The sequence below is a fragment of the Nylanderia fulva genome, unplaced genomic scaffold (genome assembly GCF_048542155.1).
Source record: "Nylanderia fulva isolate GAGA-0341 unplaced genomic scaffold, ASM4854215v1 Scaffold9, whole genome shotgun sequence".
Taxonomy (NCBI): domain Eukaryota; kingdom Metazoa; phylum Arthropoda; class Insecta; order Hymenoptera; family Formicidae; genus Nylanderia; species Nylanderia fulva.
In genome coordinates, this window is record NW_028191026.1 from 133,464 (window position 1) to 150,081 (window position 16,618).

Sequence of the window (16,618 nt, forward strand, 5' to 3'; positions counted from 1 at the left end):
ATGATGAGTGATGCCGGTACTCGACAGTCTAGTTTATTGAAAACACGTGGTGAAAACGCAAGTATGTATATATCGTCGTTGGAGAGCATAATCGTCTCTACGATTTTATGATCGTACAGCGTAGCGATACAGAAACCATCGCTATAACATTATTTCTAATGATGATGCATAAATGACATATCGTCGTTCGTTTTATATGATTTGTCTAACGTCAATTTTCTTTCACATTTTTATCGGCTCGATAACGATATCTTTTCGAGTAAGAAAGCTATAATTTATAAATTATTTTTGTTTTCATAAAAAAAACATATATATATATATATATATATATTCTATTATGTAAGCATTTTGTAATTGTCAAAAGAAGATATATATTTCGCTGGTATACTATATGCACAAAATTGGTCGGACGACACGATAAATAGCGAGGTCATGAATATCGACTAATTAGTTGCGATTGTTATGCAAGCGAAAAAGAAGAGTTCTTAGAAAAGAGACAAGTCGAATCATGTATATATTGACGACGTGTTATTTACAACAACGCGGATATGAACAAATTGTTTTGTTTAATCTTTTGTTTCCTCGTATAAAATCGTCACCCCGAGTGTATCATAAAAACTGTACGCAACGATATAGATGTTGCTTGTTTTTCTTTTTAAAAATGACATTTTCGTGCAACTTGGCTCGACTTGGCAAGTCGAATAACGAGATGGTTTGTGGTAGTCGAGACTGTTTCGAACACCCGTGGCAGACAACTTGGCGACAGAGATTTACCAATCAGGTCCAACTTGTCATTCTCGTTCTCGATAACACTTTGTGGAAATTTTTGGCAACACGTCCCCGATGAAATTCGCATAACTTGACATTATAATACAGTTTCAAGTTTTTTCTCTCGCATGTTAAAGCGGTGCAGAAACGTACAAGGTAGTTTTTGATTTATCAATATTTCCCAGGGTTTTTTCGATAACGTTTAATTATTGTAGATCTTGGAAAAAAATGGTCTCAGGTAACATTACATTTACAATGAGATGAATCTACACAGAGTTATTACAAAGTTATTATAAGAGTTTTTCCGATTAATATATTTTATATCTTATTATGATAGATATTAATATTTTTATTGTGGCAAATATTATCACGATTATCATGATTTTCAGATAAAATTCTAAGAGAAAATTCTCTCCGTGTACATGCAAAATTCTCGACAGAATTGTCACAGTAAATAATAGTAAATTAGTCGTGTGAAAATAATATTAGAGTCTGGTGTCGAAATATAAAATTTCCGCGTTAGAAACGATACTGTTTATCTCGGCCTTCCTTTTTTCAGCAATGTTTCGAGAGATAGCGATCTTGGCCGATTCGCGTGCAGGATTCTTTCGCTCGCGGTCGCTTTACTCATTTGGACGATAATTGATACCGAGCACGTGCTTACCATCATCGTCACGCGCTCGAGTCAAGATGGATCGCCCTGTCGTCAGCCACTTGGATGACCACGCGTCCAACAGACGCGTATATACAGTGTGTACATAGTGTGTACTGTGTCGCGGATACACGCGATAAAATCCAACTCGAGTCTTGTTAGAATACTATATATTAGAAACATGCTTTACGTTTTATATATATACACAGTAGTTTGCCTGTTACATCATAACTTCATGTACGCTCGCATTTTATATTTTTATATACTTTTAACTATGCTATCGAATAAGAAAACAAGCCGTGATATGCATAAAATTTATATATATTTAATCTTATCGCGAAAAACTGACCATAGCGACGTTAAAGTTTATTTGCTTCGTTTAATGGATCACGAGACAAAAATGCCAATTAAAATTTATATAGTTTAGTATATATATGTATATGTAGAGATACATCCGATGAGACACACATCCTTATTTCGCAGCTTCTTTTTTCGTTGCGTAATCATGACAGAAACAGGCGATCGAGATAAAATACATGTACTTTATTCTTATCACGATAGAAATTATAATCTGTTTTCACAAAAGTCTTCTTATCGAATAATCCAAGAAGAAAAATAATTAATTTTTTTTTTTTTACAAAAGTCTCTTAAACCGCTGCTTAATGTTAAAACATATATCGATCATTTTGTCAGTATTATAATTGATAAAATAAACGAAATTGGATAGAATTTTACAATTGCTCGTATGTACAGGCAAACATATAAATGTAGACGTTTTTAAAAATATGCAGAGAATTGCATACACGCACCCTAAGCGCGATGCGAAAGTAAATTGTGATTGCATAATGAGGTTAACGCTTAACGGTTCAACGCGCGTACGACGAGTGGGCGTCCACCTTGAAACAGCTGTTTGTTTTCAGTGCCGACGGATATTAATATATCGCGTATCCCATAAAAGACATTGTACGTATATGCATACTCCCGAGTTACGTGTGAACGCTTCGTCAATTTCTCAGGTATTCAAGAAAAAAGTTGCAAAAAATTGTTTCCTATATAGTTGCCGACACATCGGGTACAACACCTGTTGATCAAATACGAATAATTTCGATGTAAATTGTATATTTTTTTATTTTTTTGTAAATTTAAGTAAATTTATAAAACAGTTTCTTTTTTACAGAATAATTTACTTTGCAGCGCTTGTTGCGACATTTAATATTTAATTACACATTTAAGAGAGGATATATAACATAATTACGATATATATTAAATGATTGCATATTGTCGTCGTGATTGTGCATTAATGACGTATATGTATGTATATATGTATGGCACGTTTGCATTTTATCTGTAAACAGCGAAAATTATGATCGTATCAAGCAGCAATTTAATTCTTTACAAGTTTTAAGAAAAAGAAAATTACATTTCGTGTATATATATATACATATAGGCGGAGTGAACACGATATATACGTCACTATATAAATAATAATTCTGTGATAATCTGGATTATTCTTTTTATATATTATATTTACACATTTTTGACACATACAAACAATTTTTCAACTTTGCTCGAGTCACGTGTTTACATCTGTAAGCTCTCACATCAGATCGGTCTCAACGAGCCGGATAGCTTTTTACGTCACTGACCAATACGGCGGTAAACAAGCATATACGCACACAGACGACGTGCTTGGCATTCGACCAAAGAATCGCTAAAGTTTCATTGCTATTGCTTTCGTTTTCGCGAGCTTAAATCTAATAAATACATCTGGCCTGTGACTCGAGCGATATTGTCATTCTCCGCTGAGAATAGTGAATAAGCAAGTGATTATGAAATTCGTTTTCCGAAATTAAATGGCTGATGCTATTTAATCAAGTCCACTTCTTTTTCGAGGGATCTCATTGTCAGTTAGAGCACTCGGAGTAATTTATAGATAACGCGCTATATACATATACATATGTAATATAGGAATACCTGTAGACATTGTCTTTGGCGCATTGCAGTAAGTGGTAAAACACCCGTTCTTTATTTCATGCCAAACTCCTTGACTATAAGCTTGCGTTTTGCTCTATGCACATGCTCTATATGCTGTATACATACATATGTATAGAGTTAAAGTATTAAAACTGATGTACCATTTTGTTTACGAGCTCTTGTTTCTACTGAAAATTTAAAATGAACATTTATATAGTCACATATATTTTCTACACAGAGGGAATTTTCTCTTACAATTAGAAATTACCCTGAAAATCATGATAATCGATAATATGGGATTGGAAGAATTTTATAAAAGTTTCTCTGATTAAATATCTACATTACACAATAAGACAAAATATGTTCAATTAATTTACTATGTAAATAGTAAAATTTATTATGTACGTATTAATATTTTTATCGTGGTAAATATTTATCTCAGAGGATCTCATAAAATTCTTCCAATACCGCCCAGTCCCATGATTATCCTGATTTTCAGGGTAAATTCTAAGCGAAAATTCTCGCCGTAATAGCTATATTTCATCCTATTGTTTTGATATTATTTCAAACTTTTAAACAAAATGGTAAGAATGACAAAAAAGTTTGAGGAAAATTAAAATTTCCAGAGAAAAAACTTATATCGTCGTAGCATTATGTTAAGAAAATGAAGCGAGATATCACATGATATCCATAATTTACTCTTTCTTTCAGCTTCCTCGATGGAGAGTACCGGTAACGATAAGCAAAACGAGTCGGACGAGTGTGACGTGAACGGGGATAATAAAAAGCGAGACGGCAACGACGACGACGACGACGACGACGACGACGACAACGACGACGACGACGACGACGACGACGACGACGACGACGACAACGACGACGACGACGACGACGACAACGACAACGACGAAGACGAGGACGTCGTCGACGACGACGACGACGACGAAGACGAAGACGCCGACGACGACGACGACGAGGAATCGACGAAGCAGAGGGACGTCAATCGGAAGATGAAGGCAGAGGGCAAACGCGAGTCTTTAGAAAATATGAATTTGAAAAACGAGATGAATACGCTGAAGAAAACTTTGTCGGCCGACGAAGAGGACGAGAAGAGCAAGGAATCAGCCGACGAAGAGGAGCGCAAGGAAACGCAGACGAGCAGTGAAAAAAAGGAGCAAGAGTCGTCTAGCGATAGCACGTCCACCAGCATCTCCGACGACGAGTCCGAGACAAGTTCGGAAGACAAGACGGAGCCGTCGAAGCCGGAAACGGCCAACACGGCGCAAGTGGACACGATGAAAGAAGAATCGAAGGAAAGCGCGGCCAAGAACGAAGACACCACGGACGATAGTGACATCGAGGATGATCTGATTTCGGCAATCAATTACAATACCATCACCTCTCTCGCGGCACTCAAGGATATGTTACAGTCCTCCGGGGAGGATTCCGATGGCGTGGACAGTTTCTTTCATCATTATTTCCTGTCACACGTCAACCGACTACCATCGAGGAATCAGACACACAGCCCGTATCCCTGGGGTAGAAGATTGTCGGAATGCCGTGAAGAAGATGAATACGAGACTGAGGAAGGTGAGAAAAGATTTTTTTTCTCCCTTTTGTAATTTCAAAGAGCAGAGCTTTGAAAGCTGATCGCACGGATAATTACCGAGAAAAGCGTACAGTTACGAAATACACATAAGCTATTACGAGGAGCTCATCCAATGAAAGCTAACATTAGCCCGCGTGTTCGTGTTTGGCAAAGCACAACGCGAAGAGTCACTCCGTAACGATCGCTTAGGTGTATTTATAACACGTCGTTTCTCTCCGCCCCCTTTCCATCCCTCTACGACTCTGTGAGGAATTCGATCCTTGACCGTTTACAAGGACACGATTTCTGTATAAAATATCAAAATATCGCGATGAAATTTTTCAGCTTTATATGCACATATATTACTTTATTTGGCGTATCTATTTTTGTTTTTATTTGATTGCAACGATTGACTTTTATTTGGGCGCGCACTCGTGAAGATTTGTTTTATTTGCGTCGCCGCGAATTTTCCAATCGTTCAACGAGGTCACAAAGGCGCGCCTTTGTGTCGTTCTTCGACCTTGGGGGCTTGTACGAATCGGATAATGAAGTTTTGTTACATTGTTACGTGGCGTTTAGGACTTTAGATCGCGCTTATCTGATGTTTCAGGAAAAAACACCGATAGCCCGAGCGTCGACAACAAGAAAGACGCATCGACGACCGAAAAGAGCGAAAAAGCCGACAGCGTCTCTTCCAAGACGTCGAAGGCATCGAGCCCGTCGTCCTCGGAAAATTCCAGCTCTGAGAAGATCGACGAAAAGTCCTTTCCAACGTCCAGTGTTTCGGACGCAAAACCATCGTCACCATTATTAACGACGACGACGACGACTACTACTACGACGACGACAATAACGACGATGACGTCGCCGACGGCAACGACGACGACGACGACGACGACGACGACGACGACGTCGACATCGACGTCGACAACAGGCACTATCACCTCGATAACGATGACAACAACGACGACCACGGCGGCGACGACGACGACAGCGGTGGCCACGACGTCGACCTCCGGTAGATTTACGACGTCGACGGTAACATCACCAACTTCTACGACAAAGCCTCCTCTTCGGAGAAGACACACCACTGGCCCAGGCATGACTTTTCCCGCTACGGATCCTCCTTCGTATTCCACTAGTATGACCTTTTCGAGAACCAGCCCGTTACCGAGCCCACATCTCGACAAAAGATTCTTCGACAGCAGTTTGATCGAAATGAAGAGTCAAGCGAGTAGTACCAGCACTCTTGATTACGACTCTACGGAGGAAGTGTGGATACGCAGAGTGGATTTCGTGCAGGAGAGAAAACGGCGAGTGAGTGTCTCAATTTTTAATGCATCCATTCCAAACGATATTGAAAAGATTGCTCATCTACGTACAATTGGGATTAATCAATTATCTTGCGAATAATCTGTCTATTTATTGGTTGTTTTTTTTTCTCAATCGAATCACGATTATTCGGTCAATCGCGTACATAAAGAAATAAAATTAGATTCGTCGTCGTATTTGCGCGTATTTCTTCAACATTTTATTATACGATATCTGTGTCGGTTTATCGATGATATTTGTGTACGCATCGTTATTATTGCTGCAACAAAATGTTTGAAAATGCGTATAACAGCACTTCGATACACAATCCCCAAACGGGAAGGATAGTCGCGTGGGTGAATGCTCGTTTAATGCGTCATTCGTATCGTTTTAAACTGCTCGTTCGTCCATCGATCGGCATTTCTTTTAACCTTTGTTTCTTTTTTCCGCCCATCTACTCCCACGTCGTTACACTCACAAAGTGCAGATTCTGCATTTTATTGCCATTCTTTTGTATTTCATAAACATCATAAACCATCGTCAAAAAAGTCGTTACTGAGAAGATTCGTTACTATCTTGCACTCCAAAAAAGAAAATATCGATTGCAGAGAACTTGAAGATTTTTTCTTTTTTTTCTTCTAAAAAGAGTAAATCACATTCTGTTAACAGAGTTTCTTTTTAAAGAATCAATAATCGATGAAAAACGAATTGTATTATATATGTGTGTGTGTGTGAATTTTTGATTATTTTTGAACTCGACAAAAATGAGCTTTGATTATGAATTATGCAAGTAGCAAAGAAAGACTAAATGACATGTTTCTAAATGCTATAGTATCGTTTGTCCCAGATCTCCAAGTAACTTTAACGTCTCGTGGAAGGGGTGAGGCAAAGTGAGGTACAAGGCTTCCTTTAAGCTCTATCGATTCATTCAAAAGAGGAATTACCGATATTGTAAAGAAGTCTTATGAAGAGATATTTTGACGTGTCTTTCCATGTGTCGTCTTGACTGTAGAAAATACTGTAGAATAACAACATAGTGATAACAAAAAAAATTTAGAAATTTATGACGTTACATACAGAGAGCTTGGACATTATCTTGTAGATTTTTTCTACATTTTACTATAAATATAGTATATAGTAATGGATTGCTTTCGAATAGTACATTGCTTTTGCAAAGTTTACAGGCATATTTTTTATTTTTATTTTGTTATATAAATATTAGTAACTTTAATAGGAAAATTGGATTCTGTCAATAATTCTAAGTTTTGTTACTGATAATTGGATTGCTATTGATTTAATTGTATTTTTACTTTTAATGGCGCAATTACACGCGGCAAAATTAAAGATACATTTTCACACATTTTTTAGAAAATGAATAACTATATCACACAATAAAATCTAATAAAAATAGGTCGTCACGCAAATATAATGCATGAAATTATCTTGATAATTAACGCGATAACACCAATGACAATCATCAAGGAAATACCGATATGATACCATCAGTGATGGAAGTAGTAGATACGTGATCGCGATTTTAAATACTCTACGTTTCGTTAGTTTGCATCACGCTTTTAATATGAATGCAATTTTAAAGGTGTTTAATGCGAATATCCAGTTATTTAAAGTAAAGTTAGTTTAAATTTTGCCGATACATTTTATTTACGAAAAACATATATATATATATATATATATATATATGACAAGTATCTTTAATACATATATAATTATTATAGGGTAATTTTGTTGTTTGGTATCAAAGTCCCGAATTGAAGTAAAGACTGTCTTCGAGAAACAATACCTACTTGTGAATATATTTTGTCCATCAATATATATCGCAACTATTGAATCTGACATTACATAAACAATATTACTGATGATAAGTACCATCGTCCAAAGGAAAATTCTTATCGATAACGAGCTGCGAAAAAGATAGTGATTGCGATACTCGATACTCTCATTGCCGGAATACTTTTTACTTGTCGTTGAAATCTCGTGGACATACAATGTATTCGCGGGATAAATATTTAAGAACCATATTATTTTCGATTCAAATGTGACAAGATGTCGGTATCTCTTGGGAGAGTACGAAAGTACTCTCTGGTGCCATATTTGGATCGTTGTCCGGAGTATCATGGGACTTATAAGGTATTAAATATATATCTATATATATATATATATATTTTTTGTCAACTTAATTAACATTTCACTCTGAAATTGGTATAACGGCAGCTTAGTTAAAACGAGACTTTATGCGAGAGAGAAGAGTGAATAAATGAATGAAGATGAGAACCTCTCGAAGGAAGGTCGCCATCCTGTCGCAGTTTTCTTCGATCTCATCTCCCATTGTGCTCTGCAAAAATTCACATGAATACGCATAACGAATAACACCACGGGGAGTCTATCAATATCCTCTTATTTCGCAATTATACTCGATTCACAATTCATTGTTATACTCTCTTTTCGCCATATTTTTATTGTCGTTAATGAATATATTTCTATGTGAAAGATCATATTATATAAACGTGGGATGACGAAAGCCATCATCCACAATTTCAGAAATTTTTCTTTGAGCATGTGTTTGCCAAAAAGAATAAAAATATTGACGTTGCGTAATGTAGGAGATGATAGTACAATAGTTTTATAATTCGGAAATTGCATAAAGTTTGTTATAATGTTTAGTAAAAATTGTCAACTTTAAGTAAATAAAGATAAAAGAGATGCTTTCACTATAATTGACATATTTCAACTGACAACGTATCATAAGAAAACAGAAGTAGAATCAAAACTTGCAAATACATTTTAAGAATCGCAAACAAAATGAAATGATCGTATTTGTATGTCTGTCGTGCACCTTTTCCGAAAAGTTTTTTTTGTTGAAAGTATTTCAAAGCTATATTTTTTTATATAACTGATGTGTGTGTATATTTTGTGTGCGATCGCAGTCTTATCTATCGTTTTCATGCTAAAATAAATTAATACCAAATTTTACATAAAATATCTCATGTTGCACTTGATAATGTGTGAAAAGCTTGCGTAAATGTAATCGCGCTATCGTCTATCGTGCGATTAAACAGCGATATCTAATCTTGCGCCGTCTTCGGCTCATGGTTTATAATAACTCTCTTGTAGTCATTGAAACTGCGAGACATTCTTGGATATTTAAAATTTTGTATTGACATTTTTTTAAACGTGAAAAAACTTGATTTCTTTTAGGAACTTGGTTCACAACCACTTCCAACGATCGTGACTGAGGATGCGGATAATTCCGGCCATGCATCTCAAGGCCACAGGCCACGAGCAGGTGAGTTAATAATTGACAATTGTATATGTGCAATGCAATCATTACATCTTTTTCTTTCGAAGCACGCGAGCAGTATTCACGTTTAGCTAAAATATTTGCGCACATTATACATTATTGTTAATAATTTTTATTTACTAATAAAAAGTAATTTTTATGTAAATTAGTAACTTTTATATAAAGGATAAGATGGAATTATAATACCCAACATGCAACACTATTTAAAAAAAGAGAGAGTAGCAATTAAAAATAATTATTATATTAAAAGTTATCATACATTTTTGAGTAAATGAAAAAAGAAAATGTAATGAGCATAATATTGAAATAATTTGAATTGTAGATACATGGGGCTCGCACTCGAAAACGATCAAAAAGTCGAGTTATGGAAGCGCACCTAGTTCTGGAAAATCGACACCCCTTCCGCAACCGACTGAAGCGTCGAGCTCGTCCAGTTCTGGCAAGAGCGGTCGAAAGACTTCTGGTACTCGGTCCGGTTCCACCAGCCGCAGCAATAGCCGTAGTAATAGCACGGAACGTAGAAGAAGCAGTGGTGCTACAGACGACACCGCCAGTCCTACGAGAAAGCCGGCGCTCTTTGATGCTTTCAGGCCGAGAAGCAAATCGGACGCTAGCAAGAGAAAACCTAGTATTATAGCTAATATGAAAAGTGCCGTTCAGGTAAAAGAAAAGAAAAGTATATTGAATATGACTTTCATTATGATAAGTAGCAGAAATTTCATGACAAAATCTATATTTTAGAATAATGTTGTCACACGTGCATTATATAATTGCATACATTATATCAAGTTGTAAAAAAAGAGAGATTCTCTCAAGTAGTTGAAAAACGTACGGTAAAAAAATTTTAATATTTATATTTAAACTTGGAAAAATTTATATTTGAATAATATTTTATAATTATATGTGTGTGTATGTATAGACGCACACGCGCGTGCGCACACACGCGCGCGCACACACACACACACACACACACACACACACGTATATAATATTTTTAATTTTTTTTTCTCTTCTCCCATTGTATAGCATTCCTTACATAGAGGATCGCACGGGAGCTCGTCGATAGATGTACATACAGAGAAAGAATATCATCGAGATAGTCAGAAGGAACAAAAGGAAAATAAGGAACAAGGAAGTGGAAGGCCTAGAGCTGGATCCGAAAGTAGTAGAAATCCTGTTAGCAAAGTCATGGATCTTATCAGGCACAGGAGTCACAGTGCCTTGAGCGCAGAGGATAAACGAAAAGCTGTAAGTAATTTTTTACATTTACTGAAACTGTATTTTAATTTATTTATCGATTCAATGACATTGATCAAAATATTTTGAATTGTGAAAGATTAGGTTATTGCTAACTACTGATCTACTTTTATTGATATTTAATTTAGAATCATAATAAATTTTTATTTATGTTATAATTTGACATTAAATTATTCATGTATAAATAATACATACACATAAACACACACGTATATTAACATATTTTGGAAATTGTCAGATATATTTCACAGGTCATACAAATGGTATAATCTAACTAAGTAAAAATATGTTAGCAAAGATAAATATCTTCTTTATCACGCATAAGTAATAGAGAGAGTGCAGGCAAAACCGTTTCCTATCTTTTTGCCTGTCGATTCTTAATTAGCAAAGAAATTATTATCAAATGTATCGTAAATAATGTCGTATTGTCGATAAAAATAAAGCAATACGTAACCGTAATTAATAATAAGGAAGCAAGTTAATCGTAACAAACGCTCGAAACATTGCAAAAATAAGCGTATTAAAAGTATTGTATGACAAGTATATTTACATATATTGTTTTTAATCAGAAGTAATTTAAGAATCACAAAATAATATATGATAGAAAATTTTCTTATGCGTGTTTCACGACATATATATAGTTATATATATGTATATAACATTCTACTATGATTTGTTGATAAAGCATTTATGAACCAATGTTTATATAACATACTTTTTTCTTATCTTTATTCATACAACATGATGAAATTTGGTCTTTAAAATCTACGCCTGATAGGAATGTGTTTCGAGCATTAAAAATATGTACATATTTTTCTCGTTGTTTTCTCGCATTTTTTTCTTGAAAATTCTTTGGTGCGACTGTTTAGATGTTTGTGCGATTTTTTTCGTACAAACAGGTGTCTCGACGGTATTTACAACAAAATACGAGTGAACAGCATAGCCATCGCTAGTGGGAGGTAACAAGTTGTGTATCAAGCAAAAAGAGACAGGAAAGAGGGGCACATCTCCGCTCAGTGACTCGCCGTACTTGTGACACTGAACACGTAAAAAGAGCGATCGTATCTGTTATTTTTGCAATAGTGCGTAATAGTGTATGTAATTGATTCGTGTACACATTTAGAAAAATTCGTCGGGTATCGGAATTGTGGATAAATTAAAATTTTTCTCTCAATATAATAAAAAAATCGTTAAATCGTTAAAGTTTCTTGCGACAAAAATTTTTTAATGTTATCTATTAAACTCGATTTTACATTTGAAATAACTCAGGAATGTTGTGAATTTGTGAAAGCTTAAAATCATAAACATATAACATATTTTCGCAATGTTAATTTTGAAATTACAAACATGAAATTTCGATTAATTGCGTTAAAATTAATTTTTTTTAATTAGAGAAGAAAAGCGTATGGAATCTGAAAGATTTACCGATCCTCATTTCATCATTTAAGACTTACTATACTTTGATCTTTTCCTTACAAGTTACGGCAAGACGCTTAAAATGTCACGTCGGGTTACCAACAATACGAAATTTGCAATGGAAAAAACTCGAGCTGTTTATGCTAGCACGCTTTTCAAATCGCGGAACAGTATTTTGCTATCGGCTATCTTAAAAAAATTCCACGTGCCGTGGAATTTTTTTCAACTAGTGTAAAAAAAATTTTTTTGCCAATATATAATTCTACATGGAACTTTGATTAATTATAATGTCAAGAGTATCATATGTTATTTTTATTATTTAATATTAAATAATCAAAATTATAAAAACAATGAAATTAGTGACACGTTTGGCAATTAATTAAAAATACAAACAATAATTATATACCTATGTATATACATGGTGGAAAAGTGAAAGGAAAATATACAGAAAGACGATATCATCTGTAATCATTTGTAAGACTTGATGACCGAATTATAGCTGACACAAACATGTGCGCTGCACCTGTAGCATATGGGCTACACTGTATTAGTAATTGGTTCTTTCCCCTTCTTTATATCGTACAGACAACGCGATAATACGTTTATGTTATGTCATGACCACGCTTGAAATTCACATTACCTTAATTCAAGAGAATGGAAAATCCAAAGAAATATCGAAGATGAAAATGAATGAGTTTCTGTCAATCGATCAGGTTTCATAATTAGAATATTTTTTTTTTAATGAAGACTGTTTACAAAGATAAAACAGGTCTTGTTTATAAAGACCGCACATAATTTGTAATTAGGAATTTTGAAACTCAATTTGTTGTAATATCGACGCATAGAGTAAAACTGACTCTGAATGACTTTAAAACTTTAATTATTTAAATCTGCGATTTACGACGAATCTAAAGGGTGTTTGACAGAAAATTCTGGAATGTCTTCGTATTTTCGATGGATAAAGAGCGGGAAGAAGGACGATTATTTCGGTGCAAAGCCGAGAAGCCGTTCCTTAGATGCCAAGAGTCTCGAAGCGTCCGGTATTCGACTGATTTTCCAAAATGTATATATAATTCAATTTTTTCAACGAACAATGTCTATAATAATAGTCCTATCGATATTTTGGATACATTTTAGATATATGCTGTTATTTTTATGTTTTTTGAATTTATTGAAAAATTGCAGCATTTACAAGAACGTATGTAATTATCACACAATTACAAAAAATATAATAAATATACAACTAACAATTAATATACTTATAAAATATAGAAGTGAACTTATAAAACGTAGAAAATATAATTTTATGCATACACACACACACACAATTACATTTTTTATACCTGCATGATTTTCGATACATAAATAGGATATTTACATATATTTTTACATATTCACAGAAAAAACAGTATCCTTGAAAGAATGCAAATATGCCTTGATTCAAGTATATTTTATCCTTATAATAGCGTCAAATATAAATAATTTTGAATAAAGGATAATTTATCCTTAAAACAAAGTGTAAAATATTCTTGGTTGAAGCTGAAATTTACTTATAAATATTGCAAGGACAAGTGACAAGTGAGCATCGGATATAAGTGGTACTTTCAAGTATATATAATAATTCTTGGTTCAAATGTGATTAAGTTTGTTTTTACCATATGCGATTTTTAAAACAAGAATATATCTTAAGGATAAAATATACTTTACACAAACTTATTTATTATTAAGGCAAATAAAAATTTGTGATTACAAAGAGCATTCTATGCTTAAATCAATCAAATAGCGTTCAAAAATAAAAATATACTTGAATCAAGGATTCCTTTTTTTCTGTGTTCAATTAATTTATTATAAGAATCGTAGTAATAAATATGATTGCAATAATGTAATAAATATTGCAAATAATTTTGTTCATTTTTGTTTCAGAGAGCGGCAGTACAACATCAGACACAAATAACATCACAGAGTAAGTACCTTCTACGATCAAATTGCATTAATGTTTGTCTAATCTTATTGTTGAGAAAAGGCGCGCTTTGAGATAACCGACCAATGTGGTCTGAACTGATAACGCATTAGATTTCTATTTATACTTTTACGCTATTAAACAGAGAGTATAATTTTATTAGTTTTTTCTTTAATATATATATATATAATTCTTTTTCATGACTGTCAAATAATATATATCTCCACGTTTATATATACATACACACACAAACATGGAGATATATATTATTTAACAGTCATGAAAAAGAATTTTTTTGCAAGAAACTTATTTGTATTAGATACTACCATCTTATCACATAGCGAATGTGTCACGCGAATATCTCGCCATTTATCGATAATCGTTTTCATTTTCATACCCTTTTCACATTTTTTATGTACAAGAATAGTTAGTGAATAATCAGTTTATTTCAAAGAATTTTACAATTTATAAATGTTTAATTGAATATATTTATACAATTTCACATTTGTGCAACATTTACATTTTATATTTATGCAAACTATATTTAAACAAAGATGTATATGTATATACATGTAAGTATGTACATACATACCTAACATCTGATAATCGTATATGCGACATGTTGAAGTATGTTTTCAATGTTTGCGCCCTAAATAACGAAACTTTTAAGTTTTAATCTTTATTCAGATTTTCCTCAAACGATTATTGCTAATCACGTATATTATCGATTGATATATTTTTTCTATTATACATTTTATTGAACATACAAAGAACGATTTATAATCGCTGTTCGATCATTACCGCGCTCGCATGGTAATCGTGAGACTTTATCCATCGAGCAAATTATCGACCGTACTCTGGCGACTAAGTTTGTCGGCGCTTCGCGAGATGGCGCTGCTAGCGCGTCGGACGAACACACTCAACCTGTATACGGTATGCGCGAAGCCGGAGCAATGTCGCACGGAGGCAGTGCACGTTTTAACGGCGAACGTCGACGATCGCGCGCGAGACTCGAATCGGTCGGTGGATCGAGTCACGTTGCATTCCTCCGACACTTTTCATACGAAAATCACGGAAGTTTTTGCGTCTCTTCAGTCACTCTCGCGTTTAAATTGCCGGCGTTGTTGTGCCCTTTAAATGTGCGGCGCTCGTCCACGAACGTGACCAGCGTGTCAACAAAGACAGGATGAGACTTGCGTTCGTCGTAAACATCACTCATCGCTCGTCGTCGTCGGGTATCGCTTGTGCGTAGACGGAGCTTGTGTCTTAATCAGTGTGTGTGGGGCTCGTTTGTGAAGGACAAGTGGTGCCGCGTTTTCGATCCGGTAGTGCTAATATACCTTCTTTTTTTTTTAAATCGATGTTACATCATATATATATATGTAACTTGGTGACGCGAAACTTGTTTTTTTTCCTTTCTTATTTTTTTTCTTTTTTTTCCCCCTTAAAAAAGCAAAGCGAACGTGATTGAAAGGACCAAAGTAGGTGAGTCTTTATCACGTGTTTGTGTTGTACTGTCGAGACTGTCGAGAGACGCGTCTGTAAAAACCGGATAAGATTCGCATCATACGGTTATCGCTCTTCCTCGTTGCGTTCTCTCATCTCTTTAAATGAAAATAGAGAGCATAAATTTGTTGATAAATTGTAAACGCGGAGATGCGCGCACGCGAATCTTTCCGGCATTTCCTCGGCATTCGATGAACATTTCTCGTTTATTACGTAACATAATTGGATTACATCACGTTAAAAGAAATGCGAATTTATCGCTTAAGGGATTGGAGTCGTAACCGGCGACATTACAGTTTTTCTGTTCCGTTGACGTAACTACGTCATTCATCATTTTTCTTTTAGTCGCATTATGTATTATATGATATCTGGCATATTGAAGAAATAAACAATAGGTATAATATGTCTACGAGAATTAGAATTTTCAATTTCCCAAAGACAATTGAAACTGACAATAAATTCCTTTCGTTCGCGACTTTCGGCCAAACGATATATAAGAGAAAAAGAGGTCATCCTTTTATATGTAGAAGTATAACATAGCATGATGATACCAAGAATCGAGTAGTTCGATCTTCGGTGTGCGTGATACAAGCAGAGGGTTTTCGTTGGCCTTGAAAAACCGGTCTCGAAGATTCATACATTGATTGTTCCATGTTTGGAGCCGGAAACACTAAGTGCCTAGAAATGTCGACAAACACTCTCGAGAGTGTTGAATTATGTAAATGATAAAAATTATTTGTCAAAAGTCGTATCGAAAATTTACTATTCGATTTCAAGAGTTTTGTTCAGGTACACTTGATCACAAAAATATCGTGCATTAAATTGGGACGTTTTTAGAAATTGAAATGTTATTTTATAATCTTTTTT

At 34.7% G+C, this 16,618-nt stretch overlaps 1 protein-coding gene across 3 annotated transcripts in view; it reads left to right on the plus strand.

Annotated features, from left to right (window-relative positions):
* The window catches only part of SNF4Agamma (SNF4/AMP-activated protein kinase gamma subunit), a 40,052-nt gene that overhangs the window by 3,029 nt on the left and 20,405 nt on the right, over positions 1-16,618 (plus strand). For 2 of the 3 annotated variants that reach the window (XM_085489637.1, XM_085489635.1), the window contains 6 exons: positions 4,106-4,984; positions 5,593-6,299; positions 9,510-9,597; positions 9,935-10,272; positions 10,639-10,860; positions 14,209-14,248. In XM_085489637.1, coding sequence (XP_085345763.1) covers positions 4,114-4,984; positions 5,593-6,299; positions 9,510-9,597; positions 9,935-10,272; positions 10,639-10,860; positions 14,209-14,248 — 2,266 coding nt within the window. In that variant the 5' untranslated portion in view covers positions 4,106-4,113. Of the gene's footprint in view, positions 1-355; positions 1,519-4,105; positions 4,985-5,592; positions 6,300-9,509; positions 9,598-9,934; positions 10,273-10,638; positions 10,861-14,208; positions 14,249-16,618 lie in introns of those variants that run through there. The other variant, XM_085489636.1, reaches the window with a different exon arrangement.